This window comes from Pelodiscus sinensis, chromosome 15, assembly GCF_049634645.1.
Source record: "Pelodiscus sinensis isolate JC-2024 chromosome 15, ASM4963464v1, whole genome shotgun sequence".
Classification (NCBI taxonomy): domain Eukaryota; kingdom Metazoa; phylum Chordata; order Testudines; family Trionychidae; genus Pelodiscus; species Pelodiscus sinensis.
In genome coordinates, this window is record NC_134725.1 from 16813632 (window position 1) to 16835137 (window position 21506).

General features: G+C 44.5%; 1 protein-coding gene across 2 annotated transcripts; it reads left to right on the forward strand.

Annotated features, from left to right (window-relative positions):
* The first annotated feature begins 2658 nt into the window (after nucleotides 1-2658).
* On the forward strand, nucleotides 2659-20322 carry CCDC116 (coiled-coil domain containing 116). 2 transcript variants are annotated; one of them, XM_075898276.1, is made up of 6 exons: nucleotides 2659-2916; nucleotides 3268-3383; nucleotides 3480-3622; nucleotides 8590-9189; nucleotides 14904-15698; nucleotides 19330-20322. In XM_075898276.1, exons 3-6 carry the CDS (start codon nucleotides 3563-3565, stop codon nucleotides 20320-20322), a joined length of 2448 nt encoding a protein of 815 aa, XP_075754391.1. In that variant the 5' UTR covers nucleotides 2659-2916; nucleotides 3268-3383; nucleotides 3480-3562. The 2 variants fall into 2 exon arrangements, with proteins under 2 accessions (XP_075754391.1, XP_075754390.1); XM_075898275.1 differs by lacking the exon at nucleotides 3268-3383 and having other exon boundaries at nucleotides 3451-3622.
* Nucleotides 20323-21506: the final 1184 nt, after the last annotated feature.

The following is a 21506-nucleotide window of genomic DNA, read 5'->3' on the forward strand; positions in this document are numbered from 1 at the left end:
TCATTGTGATGGTGTATGGAAACTGAGGGTCATTTTAGGATATTATGAATACCAATATTGTAAAATTTCAATGAATTGTGCCATACACACCATGTAATGTATCTGCAAGCATGTTATAATTTGCCAAGTATGATGCTCTTGTTCATATGTTTCTATCACCTTTGTATTATAAGTTATAGATATGTGTATATATCTGTGCTTCAAACTTGGGCTATGCTTCTAGGTGATGCCCCCAGCCAATTTGGCATCAGCACTGCCTACCCTGCTTGATGGCCCATAAAAGAACCCATCGAAAGAGTAAAGGGCTACACTTTATGATGCAGGAAGGCATGCAGAGGCATGCCTATGAACAGAACTCTACGGCTTTCAAGTCATGTGTTGGGCAGCTTGTGTTTAGAACAGAGGAAATACAAGCTGCCCTGCAAAAGACTATAAAAGGCAGCTGCATCTCCTCCATTTTTTCTTTAGTCCAGCTTCTTGTCTGTAATCCTGCTCTTTACGTGGGGAGATTAACCTTTCTACAAAGGAAGCTCTGAACAAAGGACTGAATGACCCCTCCAAGCTGTGGATGTATTCCAAAAGTCCTTTCAAACCAGAAAACTCACCAATACTGCTAAGAACCTGATATATGGACTTTGAAGTCTTTGTATGTATGTGATTGTTTTACCATTTATACCTCTCTTCTTGTTCTTTTTTTTCCCCTTTATAATAAACCTTTAACTTTATAGGCTAAAATATTGGCTGGCAATCTGGTATTTTGGGTAAGATCCAAACCAGTACTGACCTAGCAATATAGCTAACACTTTGGTGTCAGAAGAACATTCTGTATATGTAACAAATTTTCAAAATAACTTCTCACTATACTGGGCCTCTGTGCTAACAGGTGGTGGTTCACCCAGGACAGGTGGATTAGTGCCTCCACCTACTCTTCTTTGCATTTCCTCATCTTTCCTCCACTGAGGCTCTAATTCAGTGCTGTTCTTAAGCCTGTATGAGTGGTTATACCGCAACACCAGAGGCAAGTTGCTCCTTAAATAGCTTTCTTTTTTCCCCTGCCTATTCCTCCATGACTCACTGGTTTTTGTTTTTTATGTTTGGGGTTTGGGTTTTTTTTTGGGGGGGGGGGGGGCTGGTGAGTATTTACATAGGAGGTAGGTCAGGCCCCTGACTACTTCCTTCTCTCCTCTTTTCTGAACCCCCCACGATCTCCCATCTTGATTGTCTTTTCAGTCTTTACCTGGCTCCTTCACCTTTTTTTCTTCTCTCTCTACATGCTGGGAATATCCTGTGACATCAGAGACAGGTCCCCCTATTTCTACCTTCCATTTCTCTTCTCAATCTTCCTTGTTTTTCTCTCTCCTCCTTTCTATAGAATTGTCATATCAGAAGAAGTCACAATCCAGAACAGCTCATGACTGAATGGTGGCATGACAACTAGAGGCCACCAACTCATTTCTCATATCCACCTAATCTTTGCTCTTTAATGGGACTGCTCCAAAGGAGGCCAAGTGTCACAGTATGTTTTGCAATAAAGGCAGCTGTCTACAAGGATGGTGTCCTTTCACATAGGCATCCACAACAAATATATATGTCTTAGAGTGTGTCTAGACATAACGTCGACAGAACTCAGCAGTTTTGTCGATGGCTGTAAACCTCATTCAACGAGGAATAACGCCTTTTGTCAACAGAGTTCTGTCGACAGAAGGCGTTATTGCATCTAAACTGTCATGTTGACAAAGCGGCTTGCTTTGTGGACAGAACTGGATGTAGTCTAGATGCTCTTTGTCAACAGAAGCTTTGTTGACAGTATCAGTCAACAAAACTTCTGTCGACAAAAGCCTGTCGTCTAGACATACCCTTAAAGACCAACATGAGGACTTAATCTGGTAATGACTTTTGGTCCCTAACAAATCAAACCTAATTTGAAATAGTGTCCAAGGGGTGAAAGGCTCCATATTCTCTGAACCATCAACTTTCCTCAGCCTAGCTTCCATGTCTGAGATGGTGGGGCCCAATGATTTCAACTGAAGCTGCAAACAGACCTTATATAATTTATATTTGAACATATTTGTGACACTGTAACTCCATATTCTTCACAGTGATATTATTTTGATATGATTATGGCATAATTATGATGCCTTGGGTACAAATGGATCATGTGAGATATGTATCTGTACTTCAAATGTAGTAATGCTCTCTAGACAAGATACTTCCAGTCTAGATAGCTGGTTGGGAAGGGCTTATTAGGGCAAGGAGCCATTAAGGAAAACAAAAACCATTAGGAGAATTTTATCTCCCATCTGGTGAGCCTTCCTGAGAATACTCCAGACAGCTTGTAAGTAATGGCTGCTATAACTCCACAAGGTGTGTCAGAGGGTTCAGTGGTGCTCCAGTTCCAGGTGGCATCCTGAAGAGACATTGTCACTATATTTAAAAACTTTTAATGCACAACTAATTGTATGCAGAATATTATTTATGATTTCTGCAGAATAATAAAGGGAGGTGATTCTTAGAATCAATAAAATGAAAGCATGGAACTGCTTTTTCATCAGCCAGGTCATGCTATGCAAATGAATGGAATCCTCCATGGAAATGCATAGAAACCACTATGCAAATGTATGGAATTTTTTGTACAAATAAATAGAATCTCCTACACAACAATCACCGGGGAAGACTTGTTGGAAGAGAGGGTGAGGGTTCTGATGTGCTTAGCTCATCTGTTTTCCATCTGAATTCTTCAAGTCAGGTTTCTCCCTTATGGCTTCAAGGTCTTGTCCACTGAAGGTCTCATCTGCTAACTTCTGAATTAGGCAATTTCCATATTGAAATCTTACAGCACTGAAACAAATAATAAGAAATCGAAGTCTTGGATGCCACAGACTCTAATTGCCTAATTAAGCCTTCACAAAAGCAGCTGTAAGTATTAAATACAACTGCAAGGAGTAAATTTATTTGCCAGAAGCTGGGAATGAGTGACGGGATGAATCACTTGATGATTCCTTGTTCTGTTCATTCACTCTTGGGCACCTGGCATTGGCCACTAGACAAGATGGACCTTTGACCTGACCCGGTACACCCATTCTTACATTTTTATCAGGAGGTTAGAAATGACGTATAGCAATTAGACATTTGGTGGTATTTTAAATATGCTATCATGGGCTAAATTCTGCTCTCATTTACATGGAGGTAAATCCAGAATGGCTCCAGTTTATTCTGACCTTGTGACTAATTCATCTGATCTAGAAATCTGCTTGGATTTCCTTTTAGAATTTTCTTTTAGACTGAAGTATTTCTAAGGCTTTTGGATGAGATGAGCATGTGGATGGAGATTGCAGAGGATCTTTGACAGATGGTGTGAAATCCTGGCCCCACTGCAGACTATGGTAAAACTGCCACTTATTTAAATATGGTCAAGATTTCACCAGTGCTGTGTATCTCTATTCCCTCAAGAGCTCTTCTGTGTGGGAAAATCTTTCCAGAGTGCTGTGCAGCTTCAGCAGAATGAGGAGGTAAAGGGAGCTGCAGGCAAGAGAGGACAGAGAGTCGCTGTCCTTTCAGCACCATGGAAGGCCACTGCTACTCAGGCTATTTGGCAGATGATGAAGATCTTCAAGGAGCTCAGGTAGGAAAGAGAAAATGCCCCCTTAGTTTGCATTTTTAGGGATTCATCCAGCCATCTGTGCACACTGGGATCAGGATTTAATTATTTAAACTAATAACACTGCAGACAGAAGTAACTGGATGCCCTGGGACTGCAACACTTTCCTACCTGGAGTCACCCCAATAATCAACCTTTCATTTCTAATTCAAAGGAAAGATTTCTGGTCCCACCTGTTCATCCTATATATCCATTTTCACTCCACAGATTTCATTTCCCCCATCCTAATACTTCCAACTCTCTTTCATACACATCCCTTGCTCTCATACACCTCACCAGCTCACATACACAGCATCCTTACTACATCACACCTGCAAATCATCCTTCTTCACCAGTTTCCTCACTCTTCTCACTCCCACCAGCACTTGCACTGCCCACTCTCACACACCTTATCCCAGTGGTACTCACAGTTATATGACTTAGGAGCCACATTTGCAACCACCATTAACCAGAAGAGTTACATGTCACAATACTTCAGTTGAGGCCTAATCAGCATAAAGTAGAGTTGTACCTCAGTGCCTCCCAGCATACCTCATCTTCACCCCCCTATTTACACCAGTACTATATACACATGCTCCTGGCATCCTTCCCCCCCATTCTGCACCCACCAGCATGAGCTTGATTGACCTTTGCACTTGGCATATATCAATTGTAACTACTGAGATCAGTGCAGTTGGAGTGTTGTGAAAAGGCTGCAAAGGAAGAAGGATCAGGCATGCTATATTTTGCTAATGATATTTCTGTTCAGCTTGCTGTCGGTAAAACGTGATTTGGTGGGGGAAGGCGCATGATGTGGAAGGAGAGAAATGGCAAGTAGCCTTTGTAAAGAACAGGCTGGTTATTACAGCTCATTACAATCTCTATATTAATGCTTCCCCAGCTGAGTGATATGGTTTCCTCTTCTAGACTTACACAAACTTTCACAAGCCCAGTTAATGCACCTGATTCAATACTTAGTCCTTCTACACCTGCAACCAGTGTCAGGGTCACATTCAAAGTTGTTCAACAGAAATAATGTTTAACCTTCTTTCCTTGCAAAGTGAATATTAGAATCACAAAAATTAGAGCTGGCAAAGGACACTGTCACGCACTGTGGTATAAGTGCTTGACAGTGTCACAGTACAGCATTACACAGCAGCATTATTTTGAAATAACAGCCGGTATTCCAAAATAACAATGTGAGCATCTACACAGCAATTCTGTTATTTCAAAATTAATTCAAAATAATGGATGGTTTATTCTGATTTCTGTAAATCTCATTCCACAAGGAGTAACATCTATTCCAAAACAGCTATTTCAGAATAATAGGCATGCGCACGGGGTGTGCCTGGTGTGCCCAGGCACACCCTAATGTTTCACAGGGCCGCCCTGGTGCGCTGGAGAACGGATGCTGTGCAGGGTTTGCCACACATGGGATGGAAGAATCCCAAGCATAGTTACAAGCTGGGGACCAACCAGTTAAGTAGTAGTTCTGCAGAAAAGGGCCTGGGGGTTACAGTCGATGAGAAGCTGGATATAAGTCAACAGTGTGCCCTTGTAGCCAAGAAGGCTAATGGCTTATTAGGTTGCATTAAGAGGAGCATTGCCAGCAGATCCAGAGATGTCATTATTCCCCTTTTATCGGCTTTGGTGAGGCCACATCTGGAGTATTGTGTCCAGTTCTGGGCCACCCACTACAAAAAGGATGTGGATGCATTGGAGAGGGTCCAGCGGAGGGCAACCAAAATGATTAGGGGGCTGGAGCATATGACTTATGAGGAGAGGCTGAGGGACTTGGGTCTGTTTAGTCTGCAGAAGCGAAGAGTGAGGGGGGATTTGATAGTAGCCTTCAAATTCCTGAAGGGAGGTTCCAAAGAGGATGGAGAGAGGCTGTTCTCAGTAGTGACAGATGACAGAACATGGAGCGATGGTCTCAAGTTGTGGTGGGAGAGGTCCAGGTTGGATATTAGGAAAAACTATTTCACTAAGAGGGTGGTGAAGCACTGGAATGGGTTACCTAGGGAAGTAGTGGAGTCTCCATCCCTAAAGGTGTTTAAGTCTCGGCTTGACAGAGCCCTGGTTGGGTTGATTTAGTTGAGATTGGTCCTGCCTAGAGCAGGGGGCTGGACTTGATGACCTCCTGAGGTCTCTTCCAGTTCTATGATTCTATGACATGTGTGGTTAAAACCAGAGGGTCTTAGGACCCCACGGAAACAGGTGGCAGGGAGCAGAATCATCACCCCGCCTCCCCAGCAAGCGAGGTAAGTTTAAACCCCAGGCGGGAAGTTGGGGGGGGGGTGTGCCCGCCCCCGGGCAGGGGATGGGAGCAGCGCGGCTGGGCTTGGGGTGGGAGGGGGGACTGGGGTCGGGAGCAGCACGGCTGGGCTTGGGGTGGGGAGGCGGGGGTGGGAGCAGCATGGCTGGGCCTGAGGCGGGGGGAGTCGGGGGCAGCACGGCTGGGCTTGGGGTGTTGGGGGGGTCGGGCTCGGGGCAGGGAGCAGCACGGCTGGGCTCAGGGTGGGAGGGGCCCAGGGTCGGGGGCAATGCGGCTGGCCTGGGGTAGGGAGGGGAGGGGAGGGGAGGGGAAGGGTCGGGGGCAATGCTGCTGGCCCCCGCTCCCTAAGAGCTGCTTCCCATCCCCCCTTCCTCCCAGCCCCCCTCTTCCTCCCTGCCAACCCCGCGTTCCTCAACCCCCCTCCAGCTCTGCTTCCTGCTCCCCCTTCTTCCTGGCAGCTGCCCCCTCCCCACTAGAGGCTCCCAGTGCCGATTGTACCCCACCTTCCAGTCATTCCCCCTGCCACTGCCAGGCTTCAGTGTGGCACCCAGCCAGAAAACCAGAAAATACCAGACATTGCATGTGTCGGGTATTTTCTGGATTTTTTTTTTACCAGACAGAAGCCCCAAAAAACGGACTGTCTGGTAGAAAACTGGACACCTGGCAACCCTATGAGTCAGACCCGAAGCAGGCACCAAGTGATGGGGACTGCCGGAACTTTGGGAACCAGAGACTGCGGGGTGGGGGTTTGTGGCCCAAAAGGAGGCTGAGAAACCTAAGAAAGACAGAGTAGGAGGAGCACCAGAAGGGTGACAGTCAGGGTGACCCTAGAACTCTGTTACAGACCAGCTGGCAGCTGCTGGAGGAGGAGGGAAAAATAGGGGGAAAGAGTCAGAGAGGAAGGGGCTTGTGCTGAGGGGAGGAGGGCAGGCCAGGAGAAGAAAGGGAAAGGCACCAAGGGACAGAGTGGAGGAGAGACAGAAATGCTAGGGGGCCAAGTGGAGACAATGAGGAAAAGGGCAGGAGGGGACATGTCAGTGAGAGGGGGGACAGGATGATGCTAGGAGAGGAGAGGATAAGGGTTTTGGGGGGCTAGAGGAGAGAAGGGGAAGTACCGGGAGAAGGCTTGAAAGAAGGGGTGGGCATGAGGAAGGCAGGGATGGAGCAAGGCATGTGTGAGGGCATGGGGCACTGAGTGGAATGGGGGCAGAGGATGGTGAGGGGGTGGGCATCAGGGAAAAAGAGGGCAAAGGGGGCAGGCGCAGTGAGGGAAGGGGGAGGCATCAGGAGGGTGCAGGGCTAATGGAAGGTGCAGGTGCCAGGGGATTCTGGGGTTGAAGCAGAAGGGCAGACACCTGCAGGGGAGGGACCAGCACCAGAGGAGAGAGGCAGGGCAGGTGTGTAGTGGGAGGTGTTAGGAGAGGGGATGAGGAGGGGTAGCTCACATGATCAGAGTGGGGCTACTGGAGGAGTGGGCACAGGGGGGAGGGAAGGGCTGGTGGAGGGGGAGCAGGTCTCAGGAAGGCTAAGGGCAATGAGAAGGGCAGGAGTCAGGACAGCAGAGGTGGGTGAGGGGTTGGAGGGGGGTCAGCAGGCACCAGGGGAGCTGATGGACCAAGGGGAGGAGATGTGGCAGCAGAGGGAAAGGGTAGAGGTTTCTAAGATACTTATTAATAACTTGGGTGCCACAGTGGCACATCCAAACAAGCCACAAACTTAGTACTGGTGCACAACACAACATTTATTGTGCTCATGGGAGGAAACTCTTAGAGGGGATTCTTCCCCCAGCCTCTCCAACCCCGAGTTAATGTCACACACATTGGGTTAAAGGAATTGCAGGGTAGTTGCAGAGTGTTGGTGAGGGCCAAACTAATCCCTATTGGTAAGAGGATGGTGAGAAAAGTCCTTGGGGAGGGGCGGGTGTCACATGACACCTTTTATTTGGTCATGTGTCCATATTGCCTCAAAAGTATTATCCCCAGAGGCGTAGCTAATGAGGGTCAGGTGGTGTGGCTAATGGGGGTCAAAGTACATTTTAAAAAAAATCTTTGGGTGCACACCCTAATGAAATGTGCTGCGCATGCCTATGTTCAGAATAGCTGTAGTGTGGATGCTCCACTATTGCTATTTCAAAATAGTTCCTTCCCCAGGCCATTCAAAGTAATCACACCCCAGTTATTCTTGGTGCTCTAAATTGAGCTAGCATGTCTGCATTAGGGAAACCTGCTTTGGACTAATTTTGAGGCTTCCCTGTAGAGTAGACATGCTATTTCAAAATAAGCTATTTCAGAGTATTTTTTCCAGAATAGCTTATTTTGGAATAAATAGCACTGTAGACAGACCCAGTGTGAGCTGAACTAAACCACTGTGCCTCAGTTTCCTCATTTATAAAATGGGAGTAATAAAACATTCCTCTTTCATGAGATATTGTGCAGTTACCTTCACTAATTCTTGCAAAATCTAGTTATCATAGAAAAAAAAAACACCAGAATAGCGCAAAGAATTTTAAAGCCTTTGTCCTGAATATGCAGGATTATTCTAAAATATAATTTCTCTTGCTTTATTATGAAATTACAATAGCAACTCTACACTTAAGGCTGTAAAAGCCAGTGAAAAACTAGACTATCTCAAGCTTTCAACTCTGACTAATGACACTCCCTGCTTTGTTTACTTACAGAGAGACAAATTCTCAACCAAGCCAACTGTCGCCCAAGTGAGAAATACCTATGACTGGAAAGCCCTCCTGAGAGCAGCTTCTCCCTGTGGATGCCAGAATCCAGCTGTATCATCAGATGTTTTATCTTTTAGAGCATTTCAGAGTGACAATGGGGAGAAAAAAGGGAATCAGGATGATCCCTTCTCTAATTTCCATGGAGCTGCACAGGAGTTCTCCAACTTTGTGGACTTTTTGGTTGACATGGATGCACTGGACAGCCTCCAGGAAATCATGGAAGAGGCAATCCATAAAATAAAGGAAGCAATGGTTGAGGATGAAGAGGGCTTATTTGATTTCAAAGATGTCAGTTCTAGACCAGAAAGTGAGTCTTTGGCCTTCTCCTGTGGAAAGCAATGTGATTGTTTCAGCTCATATCATTATCCATCCATATCCAGCTCAGAGGAAGAATGCACAGAATGTTTAAGAAGCAAGACTGGGCATAGACTAAGAGGTAAATTTAAACATCAGGATCAATGCATGCTGGATAAGTTTGTAGCCCAAATCCCAAAGAAAGAGATGAGGAGCAGGACAGAGGAAGTGTCTGGGATATTCCATACAAAGGTATTTCTACACTTCTCTTTTAGTTTTAGAACTATTTTTCATAAGATTAAAATAGGAAGGAAAATACTCCCAAATTTTATTTGGCACTGTAACAGAGTCAGAACTCACTGTTGCAGCACCTCCTGCTGGTCACTCAAGGAATTGGCTCTCCTGCCTCAGAATGCCTTCTGCTTGCCCTTAGTTACCTGTCTCGTGCTCTGGTTCAGGACCCGGGTCCCTTCCTGCCCTCAGTGCCTTTTCCTTCCAGTTCTGCCCTACTGCAATGCCTCTGCACTCTGTGGCCCTCTCCTCCCAGGGAACACCAACCCCCTATATCCATCTTGCCTCAGTGACCTACTGCCAGTTTTCATCTAGCCCCTGCCACAGGGCCAAACTGCACTCTGAAATGACCATTCATCATTGGAAGGGGGAGGAGGTCTTGCTGCTTTTTGCTGCCCTAACTGCCTCCCTGCAGCCCTGGTACCCTCAGGCTTTGAGAGCAAGGCCTCAGTCTGGGAGGTTGCATGGCCAGCACACTCCCCACCCCATCTCAGTCTACCATTTTCCCCAGTATTATTCTGTCTCAAGAAGCCTCTGCAGTCTCCATGGCAGCCAGGTCCCTCCTCCTCCACAGCTGGCAGAAGAGTATGTTTTCTTCCTCTCCAGGAGCCCCTATTTATACAGCCCCAGCTGGGCCCAAATTAACTGCTATACAGGCAGTCCCCGAGTTACGAGATCCGCAGTTACGAACGGGGCTTTTCTCGCCCCGGAGGATGGGAGCGGCGGGACGCCCAGATGTGCCACGGTCCGCCGCCCCCGTCCTCCGGGGCGAGAAAAGCTGCTCCCCATCTCCCTGGTCTGCAGGAAGACGGGGAGCAAAGCCTTGGAGCACACCCGCAGCGGGACAGCCCGGGCGTGCTTGAGTTGTCCCCCTGCGGGCGTGCTCCGTGGCTTTGCTCCCCGTCTCCCGACCAGAAGACCAGGGAGATGGGGAGCAAAGCCTCGGAGCACGCCAGCAGTGGGACAGCCGTGGCGCGCCTGGACTGTCCCGCTGCCCGCGTGCTCTGCGGCTTTGCTCCGCGTCTCCCAGGTCAGCAGACCAGGGAGACGAAGCAAAGCCGTGGAGGACTTGGGCGGTCCTGCCACCCCCGTCTCCCTGGTCTGCTGGGGGGGGTGCAGCTAGTGATCCCCTCCCCCAGCAGACCAGGCTTTTCTTGCCTACCCCTGGGGTAGAGCAGCTGGGGGCTGCCGGGTTGGTCCCGCAGCGCCACTCCGGACCAACCCAGCAGCACCCCAGCTGCCCTGCTCCAGGCGTCCTGATTCAGCCGCTGCTGGTCAGTTTCAGCAGCAGCTGAATCAGGACGCCTGGGGCAGAGCAGCTGGGGTGCTGCTGGGTTGCTCCAGTAGCGCCGAGGAGCCGCGCTACTGGAGCAACCCAGGAGCACCCCAGCTGCTCTGCCCCAGGCGTCCCCAAGTCAGCCTGCTGAAACTGACCAGCGGCTGACTACAGGAAGCCCGAGGCCGAGTTGCTCTGCCCCAGGCTTCCTAGAATCAGCCGCTGATCAGTTTCAGCAGCAGCTGACTTGGGGACGCCTGGGTTTCTTAAGTTGAATCTATATGTAAGTCAGAACTGGCGTCCAGATTCAGCCGCGGTTGAAACTGATCAGTTTCAGCAGCGGCTGACGCCAGTTCCGACTTACATACAGATTCAACTTAAGAACAAACCTACAGTCCCTATCTTGTACGTAACCCGGGGACTGCCTGTATGCCATAATTGCTTGCTCCACAGTCCCCGCCCTCTCCCAGAAATCAATTTAATCTTTGTTAGGGCCAGTGTAGGCCAGACACTCCATCACAGACACTACTTTTATAGCATCATAGACATACACAGGGCACAAAATCCAGCCTTTACCACAAAGTGCCTCACTGGCAGGGGAAGAGATAAGGATCTGTGCCTACTACTGGCTTAACACAAGAGACATTCTGCAAGAGCATGATGAAATGGCTCAGGAGAGGCAGCATCCAGGCATATACCTCCTCGGCTATGTCTACACTGCAGACTTTTTGTACAAGAACTGTTTTGCACAAGAGTTCTTGTGCACAAGGTCTTACGGAAGAGCGCGTCCACACTGCCATATGCTTTTCCGCAAGAGATGTGCTTTTGCGCAAGAGCATCCATGGTAGTATGGATGCTCTGTTGCACAATAAAGCTCTTAATGGCCATTTTAGCCATAGGGCTTTCTTGTGCAAGAAACCCCTGTTGCCCGTCCACACTGCCTTCTTGCGCAAGAGCTCTTGTGCAAGAGGGCTTATTCCTTGTGGGGAGGGAATAACTCTTGCGCAAGAAGCCCTTTTCTGATGCTTTACTGTAAATTTACTTGCGCAAGAATATGCATGCATGGCTGTTCATGCGCAAAAAGCCTGCAGTGTAGACATAGCTCACAGGTAGCACATGCCCAACAGCATAACAGCATGTATGCTTGCCAGCTGGGGACTTAGCCATGCCACCTAGTCAGCAGACCATTTCCTATAAGACCTATGATGGCCTTGCCTGTGCAGATGAACTCTCCAACCCTAGTGCTCTATGGTGTACTAGCTTCTTTGCAGGGCTGGGAGGTAGGAGGCTTCTTATGCCCTGTTCCCCTAACCATCTACTAGGTTACTCATGTAGTACAGCATTGGATTTAGCTCCAATAAAAGAATTCATGGAGCATGTTTCCCCTTGTTTGAAGGGCACTGCATTATTCAAGCATAATATGGTGGTGAGGTAAGACTGGCACAGCCAGCTCTGAAATTAAAAGAATTAAAAGTGTAAAAGAATCCAACTATTATAAAAGCCATGAATCTGCACCAAACCAGAAGATACAGTGAAACCTGGTTTATGTAATCAGCCAAGGAACCATGGCAGATAAAAGATCTAAGAAATAAAGTTACAAAATTTTAATAGAAGCTTCAGAAATATTTTACAGTAACTGCTTGAAGCGATGGGGCTATTGAGGATGGATGAATTCTGGGTTCTGTTCCAGGTTTTCAGAGGAGTGTAATCCTACATGCCCTAGTCCCACCAAAACCTAACCCTAGTCCCCAGTTCTTTTCCCAGTTACAGGCTCCATCACCCATCTTTAATTCTTCATGCTAGTCGTTCTCCTCCATGCCACAGTGCCATGTCTCATTCCCAGTCCACTTCCCCTCAGCTCCTCAACAGCATCACCCGCAACACTACCCCAGCCTTGGCTCCTCACCTCTCTATATTCCAGTCTGGCTATCTCCTCGCTGCCTGAGTGACAGCGAGGGGACCACAAGAGAGGGAGTCTCCCTGCTACCAGTTTCTAGGTCGAGAATTACAGCAGCCCCTGATTCCTATGAGGTGCAACTGTCAGGAGAGTCCTGCTCAGTTTCTGCACCTCTGTGCACGCCCACTGCAAATGGACTGTTGTAGAATTTAGCTGTCAGACACTAGCAAGGCACTGCTTCACTCAGGCAAACTGGGTCTTTCAAAGGCTCATAACTTGGCCAACTTTGGGTTTATTTTATGGGGAAAGCATAAGGCATGTCCCTGACACAAAGGTGACTCCCTTCCCTCCTGCCACCCTGCAGCCAACTTGAAGTTCCTTCCACAAAGCTGTGATAGAACTTAATGAAACAGTTGTATTAATTTTCTAGTATCAGCAAAACAGCACATTTTTTCCTAATCTCCTTCTGAGAAATGGCTGAAACTTTTTTGTTGAAATGTTCTAAAAACTATTCATCCTGAAACAGACATCAGCTATGGAAAATTTCAGCCTGAATGGTTAAAGTTTGGCAAAATTATAAACTGCTGACAATAGGGTCTTATAATAGAAAATGTTGAGCAACTTACCCCACTCTGGCTTTTCAGCTCCCGGTTTGAGTAAGCACAATGTATATTGCTTCATGTCATCACAGAAGGCTCCCTTGTTCTGGCCTGGGCTGTACAGACCTGGAAAAGACAGTGATTTGCATTTCAGATGTGGGCTGCTACTCATCTCTTGAGTTGATTTGAGGCCCTTTTGTGTGCTCTACACTGCTGTAGAACTGCAGCATTTTCCTGCATGGGTTTTCCATTACTTTTCCCTTCACTACAGGATGTACTTTGAGTAGTCTCAAAGAAGCTAATTGGTACAATACACTGGAAAATGGATATGTACATTGAAAATAGGCTAAGAAAATGCTGTTTGGATCTGGATCTGATTTATTCTAAAGGTTCATATGTGGGCAGCATTGCTAGCCCAATAATTCAGAAACCATGAATCATGTACCTAAAAATCACAGATAATTAATTTAGGATTCTTTTTATTTGCCTTCTGGTTTCTGAGCCTTTATTTAGGTCACATTTTCAGGCTTTTCTCAACAACCATGATGCTACAAAATGACTTATTTAAAAATATAAAATCTCAGGTTCTCTAGAATTCACTAGTTGACTAGTGGAGCTTGGGTTTCAAACATAATACAATTTTTTCAAGATTTGTGATAAATCTACAAAAGCTGGCAACAGAATTTGAGGCCAAATGAAAGCTGCCCAATTCAGGCTTGGGTTTTATTTTTATTTTACAGGTTGAACCTCCTCGGTCCATCTTTCTCTGATCCAACAACATTTGTGGTCCAGCATGATTTTACTTAGCTGGATGTCCACTTATCATGAGTGTGGTCCATGTTCCAGTGGTCCTGTAAGGATTGTTTACAGACACCAGTCCTGGCTCTTAGGCTGCATCTATACTGAAGGCTTCTTGCTCAAGAAGCTTTTTGCGGAAGAGATCTTCCACAAAAACTTCTTGTGCAAAAGCGTGTCCACTCTCCAAAAGCACATCAGAAAAGCGATGTGCTTTTGCACAAGAGAGCATCCAGATTGCATGGATGCTCTCTCACAAGAAAGCTCTGATCGCCATTAACAGAATGGCCACCAGGGCAACTGTGCTTCTTTTGATAGCCTGTTTTTGCGCAAAAACCCCGTTTCCCATCCACACACCTTTTTGCACAAGAACTCTTGCACAAAAAGGAGTTATTCCTCGTAGAAAGAGGAATACCTACACCGGAAAAAATCCTCTGTTCTGTTGATTCACTGAAAATATTCTTACGCAAAAACGCGCTTGAGGTGTGGATGTTCTGTAGGTTTTTGCGCAAAAACCCTGTAGTGTAGACATAGCCTCAGTGTTCTGTGCTGTTCTTTAGCTCTAGTTTACCCCTAAATGTCTTCTAAAACCATAGTGAGTAGTGTGTGTGTGGGTAATATTGCTAGACAATATTGACTTTCAGTGGTTCAGCAAATTCTCTGGTTCAGCAATGGTCAGTTAATTTAGCATTCTAAAGGTCCCAAGGGTGCCAGACTAAAGAAGTTCAGCCTGTACTGCAATCTTGCAATTTTAGGTCTATGTGCTGGATGACTCATGAGAGCAACTGTTCTTATCCTGTTTGGTGCCATTTCATGGGAATGTTCTCAGAATAGTTGTGTGCATCCAAACAGAAAATACGTCCTTCTGGTTTTGGATCCATCCCAGAACCAATATTTGAAAAGGACCAGTTCAGACCAACTTCAGACTTGAATACATTTCCCAGGGGTTCAGGTTCCAGGACCCCTCTCTCACATCTGACATAGGATTTGTCCATTGAAACTTACCTCATTTCCTTCCTTTGCTACAAATTCTGAATGCTTCTTTATGCTTTTATCCATTACACTTATTTACTCCTTTCAGATCATAACCTTCTTTTTGTTCTTACAGAGTGTTACAGAAAAATCAGCTGATTATTATTTTCGCCAAGAACACTTTCACATTTGGGCACAACTGGCAGAGTCTTCTGTTGGCCTCCATGAACGAGCTGCATCAGATTTTTTCTCTAAGACCAAGAAGAAAGATAGATCTCAGCTTGAAGGAGACTCATCTTTTGATATTAAACACATTGAAAAAGAAATCACAAAAGTCCTGAAACAACCAACTCCATCTGCTACTGCTCTCTATTATCCTGATGAGGAACTATTTGATTTCTTAGAAGAAAATAAATTATTCTCTGCTCTTCAAGATATTGTAAACCAAGCCATTCTAGAAATATTGGATGCAACTAAGAAAGATGGATCCCCTTTATTTAGCATGGGTGATTACTCTGGCATTACTGGCGATTCCCAACCTCTGCCTGGAAATATTGATGAGTCAACTCAAACAGTTTCAGAAAATGCAAAGGAGGAGGAGGAAAGTACAAAAGAGGGAAAGGAACTCATGTCAGAGACAAGAGAATCTACAGAAAAATCAAAACATCATAAGTCCAAGCCCAAATCACCAGTTGAGAAACTTCCATCCAAACCAAAGTATGTGCCACCCCCACTTCCTAAATCCAAGCCGAGGGCACCATCTGAGCCACCTCCACCCAAGCCAAAATATGTACCACCCCCACTCCCTAAATCCAAACCAAGGCCACCAGCTGAGAAACCTCCACCCAAACCAAAATATGTGCCACCCCCACTTCCTAAACCTAAGTCAAAGAAACCACCAATAGTAGATGAGGAACTTCAATTTTCCCAGGTACCTTTGCTTTTTTAGTTCAAACAAAATTATTTATGATCATATATCTGGAATACTTGAATACTGTTATTAGTCCATTGTGCTTGGTGCTATTTTTACCTACTTCATAGTGTATAAACTCTATTTAAGAATCAGAAAGAAAATTAACTATTTTTGCCTAATTTCATATGCATTTGAATAGTGTGAACTCAAAATTCAGATTCAGTCATTGTAGGATCGTGTTCAATTTAGGAGCATTGACAGTGGTCATTATGAAATCCTCTCATTGCAACTACACTGGAGTATAGCTGTATGAACATCTGATTTTTTTAGTTTGTTGCTAGTTCTGAAAACCTGAAAAAAAATAAATGACTTGGTGGCATCCTGAAACCAAATCCTGATGGAATGAAAAAGAAACATTTTAAAGTCTGAATTGAAAAAACTCTTTATTCAACCCAAAACTAAACATTTCACTTAGATTTTCACTTAGATTTTGGGAATAACTTCTTTTTTTAAATAAAAGCAAGGGAAATTGGAAAACAAAGGGATGGATTCATAAGAGGACTTTGGAGCCACTTGTAAAATTGAGGAAATAGTGTTGGTGATGCCTCCATCTCTTTAACCCTATATCCTGATACTCAGAGCACTCATTCGGGATGTGAAGACTCAGTTTCCAATGCCCACTCTGAAGCAGGGCGTTTGCTCAATGAGATCATAACCAGCACCAGGGGAAACGGTGGGAGGCTGCACCAATGTAAAGAAAAGAGTTGACTTGTGGTGATGATTGTGGTGGCTTTTACTAGAATGTTGGGTTTAATATTAATTGGCTAATTTTCCAGTAGGAACGTAATAAACTAGGGCCCCAATTCTACAAGAAACTGAATGTGGGCAGGCTCACATGACAGAGCTCACATGACAGAGCTCGGTTGGTAGAGCTGCATACTCCTGGGCACATCTCCAGGTGGCAGGTAGGAGGGGGCCTCTTTTCAGAGGTTTGCTGCAAAATAAGTGCTCTTTGTCATGCAACTATGCAGCCGCGGACTAGCAGTGGCAACATTACCAAGTTGTGATGGGACATTGGGTGGTATCCGATGCTCTGACTAAAAGTCACAAGTGCCCAATGCTGGTGTTGTGACATGGCGAGTGCAACCCGCCATTAAATGAGGCTGTCCTATCCCTTCACTCTGTTGGTTGAGGGTCTGGTATACTTGGGTCCCTGGTTTACTTTGGATAATCTGATTGGTGAATGAACCAGGATTGATCACCAGCATCCAAGGAATAGTGACTCTTTACATCACCCCAGGGAAGAGAACCCTGACAGAAAATTCTCCACTGCCTTGTGGGTAGGTTCGGGAGATCCAAAGGCTATGGGAGTAAACTCAGAAAGATAATCGGGACATCCCCATACTCCCTCACTTGGGCCAAAACTTTGAAAGGTCTCAATTTTCTGGGTCCTAGTGGTGCCTGTGCCCTTCCCCTTCCCCTCACACACACACACACACACACACACACACACACACACACACACACACACACACACACAGTCTGGCACCTGAGGCAGCCGCCTCAGTTCACCTCATGGTAAGGCCAACCCTGATTAGAGCTAAGAAATGGTATTCATATCTTATGATATTTGTTGTGATTTCATAAATTTTCCTATTCCACATCAGGACAAAAGTGAGATCTTTCACACTCTTTCCCTTGGTCTCTCACAGAAAACTGTTCCCAGCAACAAAGTGAGAAATCCCAACCTCACCTCAGATCAGCCAATATTCTGTGAATAGGGCATTCATTTGTGATGTGGGTGACCTAGATTCAAGTCCCTGGTCAGACCAGGATTTGTACTTGTATCTTCCACACCCAAGGTGAGTACCCTGACCACAGATTATTCAGGGGGTGAGTTTTTCTCAATATCTTCAGGTAGAATTGTTGGTATAAATCAAATATGCACTGGAGCAGCAACTTGAACTTCAGTCTCCTACATATCAAGTGAGTGCCCTGACCACAAGGATATAATGAATTTGGTCTCTTTTACTCTCTGGTTTTGACTGAAAATTCCATCCTGGATTTGCAGATTTTTCCTAGCAGAAGTTTTGCTGAACTGAGATGCTCTATTGAAAAGTTTCTGTTTTGACAAACGGGCATTTTGTTATGAAAAATGGTTTTGTCTGAAAATTCCCAACAAACGTTAAACCTAATAGCCTCCAACCCTTCCACCCAGACTCCCTCTCTTCTCTTCTAATTTACCCCAGGCAGATTTCCACCAACCAGATTCAAAACTTATTTTACTGTGAATCCATATTTACATTAAGTTCCCTGCAAGCTATGTGCTTCTGTGGTCACTCAGTACAGTTTCAATTGCTGCCCAGCTGATTAGCAGAGCATCCCAGCTCGATTTTTTGTTTCTACTGGTGGTATATATTCACACGTGCATCATCAGTGCACATAAAAATTTATTCTGCACATATATAGAAAAAATCTGCACAGAGATGGAAAAGAATAGAGGAAATATAGATGGTAGGTACTTCAAACATCAGTGTTTTAAGGAAGTGTACATATACCAATAACATTTGGGAACCAGTGGACTAGACTTCAGCTGGACCAAGATTTGGCTATTAATTAGATTAATATTTATATACCATGCTGAAGTTAGAATGTCCAAACCTTTCTATACTTAAGTTTATTAATGTTTATTTACAGATAATTTTACTCAGTTCCCCTTTCTCTTCCTCATATTCTCTCCTACATACACTGAAAACCCATTAACATATGAGTCTGAGCTGAACCTGGAGTCCATTATATTTTAAATAAGGTCAAATAAATTTGTCTTTCCCTACCATAAAGAGCTTTTATGTCACATTCTTACAACAATTAGAAAATATAAAAGGGTTTGTTAAGTAAAAAGAGACTGGGAGTGGAAAAAGAGAATGAAGGCCCTCCCTAACATATAGTAAAATAACAGAACCAAACATATGAACACTTTGACAAACTTTGGTGCAAATGTTTGTTTCATCTTAAATCCAAGTGATGGGCTTATCACAGCAATATTACCTCAGAGCAGCAGCTGGGATGATATGCTCTGAAAATATTTTCTGATGTACATATGTAAAGGAAAGTGTCTTGAGAAGATAGGTAGATTCATGAAGGTTACAACAAGTCAGATTTTTAAAGATGCCCTCGCTCCCACTGAAATTGATGGGAGGAACGAACCTAAACTCTTGTGAAAATCTCACTAGATGCCCAACTGCACCTTTAAAAGCCTAAATACCTAAATACCATTGTGATCCACAATGTTGCATCCCCACTTTCAAATAACAAAAATAAAATAAAATAAAAACAGCAATCAAACCAAAATTTGGATGATTCCCTTCACATGCACAGCTTATAGGCTAAATGCTCTTTGCAGTTATCTTGCCAAACTAATACCATTTATTTCAATTTACACCTAACAGAGAGAGCAGAATTTGGCCCAACGGTCAAATTAGTATAAATCAAGAACAGCTCATGGCAAACCATGGAGATATACTTGGTTGCAAAGTTGTGCCTCAGATGTTTGAAATAATGTTAACTTGCTAAATTTTACATTTAAAATGTTGGTATTAAATTGACTTTTTAACGAATAACCTTTTTTTACTGTTTTGCCTACTGACAGATTTTGTATAAAGATCAATCAGGTGGACGCATGAAAGGCAAGCTTTACAGAAGACAAGAGGAGATTGTTAACTTTCTTGTGGAAAATGCAGCCAAACATGTATTGTACAAATATAACTATGAGAAGTCACTGTCAGAAAAGCTTGGGTTTATATCAGTTCCTGTAACCAAAGTACTCCTGGAGATAATGTTTGGCTTTAAAAAATTAAAAGGCAGTGGCATAAGATTATCATCACAGATAGACTGGGCCGAAGTATATCAACAGGTACATGCAAAAAGACCTGCTAAACCTAAAAAACCTGGTTTAAAGAGTGGTGACAAAAAAATCACTCATTCTAAACCAAAAATTATTACTGGCAAAGTAAAATTAATTAAGAAACCCACTGAACAAATCACTTCTCTGCCCAAAATAACTGAAATAGTTCCTCTAAAATTCCCTGATGATTTCCCACAAAGTAGAGAGGATTCACAAGGTCAAGATTCTGTTGAATCTTTAAGACAAAGGTCATCTTCTAGCAAGTCTATTATTCCTGCTGATAGTCAGAGAAAATTGTCTGTTGTTTTGCTGGACACTGAAGGCCAGAATTCTACAGAATCTCCTAGGCAATCCTTGTCTTCTCAAAGGGCTAGCATCACAAGTGAGAGCAACATAAAATCACCAACTGCTTTACCAGACACTGAAGTCCAGAATTCTGTAGAACGTCTATGGGAAGCCTCATCTTCTAGAAGGGCTAGTGTCACCAGGGAGAGCAGCCGAAAATCGTCAACTGTTTTACTGGAATCTGAAGGACAGAATTCTGTAGAAACTGTATGGCAAGCCTCATCTTCTCGAAGGACTAGCATAACTGAAGGGAGCAACAGAAAATCGACTATTTTACCAGACACTGAAGGCCAGAATTCTGTAGAGTCTCCAAAGCAATCCTCATTGTCTCAAAGGACTAGCATCACGGGAGAGAGCAGCCAAAAATCATCAACTGTTCTCCCCAAAATTTGAAATCCTATCAGTTGAAAATTAAACAAATATATTTGTAGTTTATTGTCAAATTTCTTCTGCTTATTTACATGTATTACTAACACAATACCTATTTTAGGTCCCTACTCCACAAATTACATGTCAGGCAGTTATACATTTCCAAAAATTCTTTGCAACCTACCCTTTCTTTTCACTACTTGTAGCTGTCCTTGAGTGATTAGTTCCTATTACAATTATTACTATCGGTTATTATTTGTAGTGCTGCTGTGCTTAGAGCCGCCACTCAGGGATCCAATATGCCAAACAAAGTGAAATAATAAAATAACTCAATCTGGAGAGGCATAATTACAAACAGTTTATCAATGTAGGAGAAAAGAAGTGGCAAAATAGAATAGTTGTAATGAGCCATAGAAGAGTTGGGGGGAGGATAATTTCTTTCTCTCCACTGTAATGTCATTGATTTCAGTGGAAAAACTCCTTATTTACACGCACTGATCTCTACAAGCCTTGGGACTGGTCCTGTGCAAAGTCAGACTCAGGCCCTGAATGTCTTGCCTCAAATTAGCAGCAATCTGAAGACTAGAATGCAATGTTTGGACATACATCCTCCATACCCAAGCACTTATATATGATGAGTCTAGCTAAATCAGTACAGTCTGGTGTATAGATTAAACCTAAGTGCTGCCTGCCATTTTAGCTTTGTTCTCAATTACTGCTGTTGTCATGCACACTAAACATAACGCTCAAAGCTTGTTTCACAAAAAAACCCTCAAGTAAAGTACAGTTGCCGTGTGTCAGAATACTCTTCTTAAGATACACCCCCTTAATCGCTTGGATACCAGTCCTGCAGCTCTAATCTACAACTGATTCCTACTGAAAAGTTCTTTAGGGCCTGATTTTCATGGATGCTTAGCTGTGTTCTCTGCAGTACAGCTTCACAAGTGATCAATCAGCCCTGCCCAGTAAGTGAGCTCTGTGCACTAGGCCCTGAGCTTCTGATTAATCACATGTGAAGCTGTGCTGCAGTGAAGCTTAGCAGGAGCACTGGTGCTCAGTAGCCATGTGAGTAGGAATCTGAATGGTTAATGGGTTAACCAGTAAGCATCACGCTTTCCAGCTAATGCTTCCCAGTTATGGTTAATTAGTAGGAGCTGGAGTAGCGCCTTGCTCAGTGTGGGCAAGCAGTTGCTCAAGCTCAGAAGGGC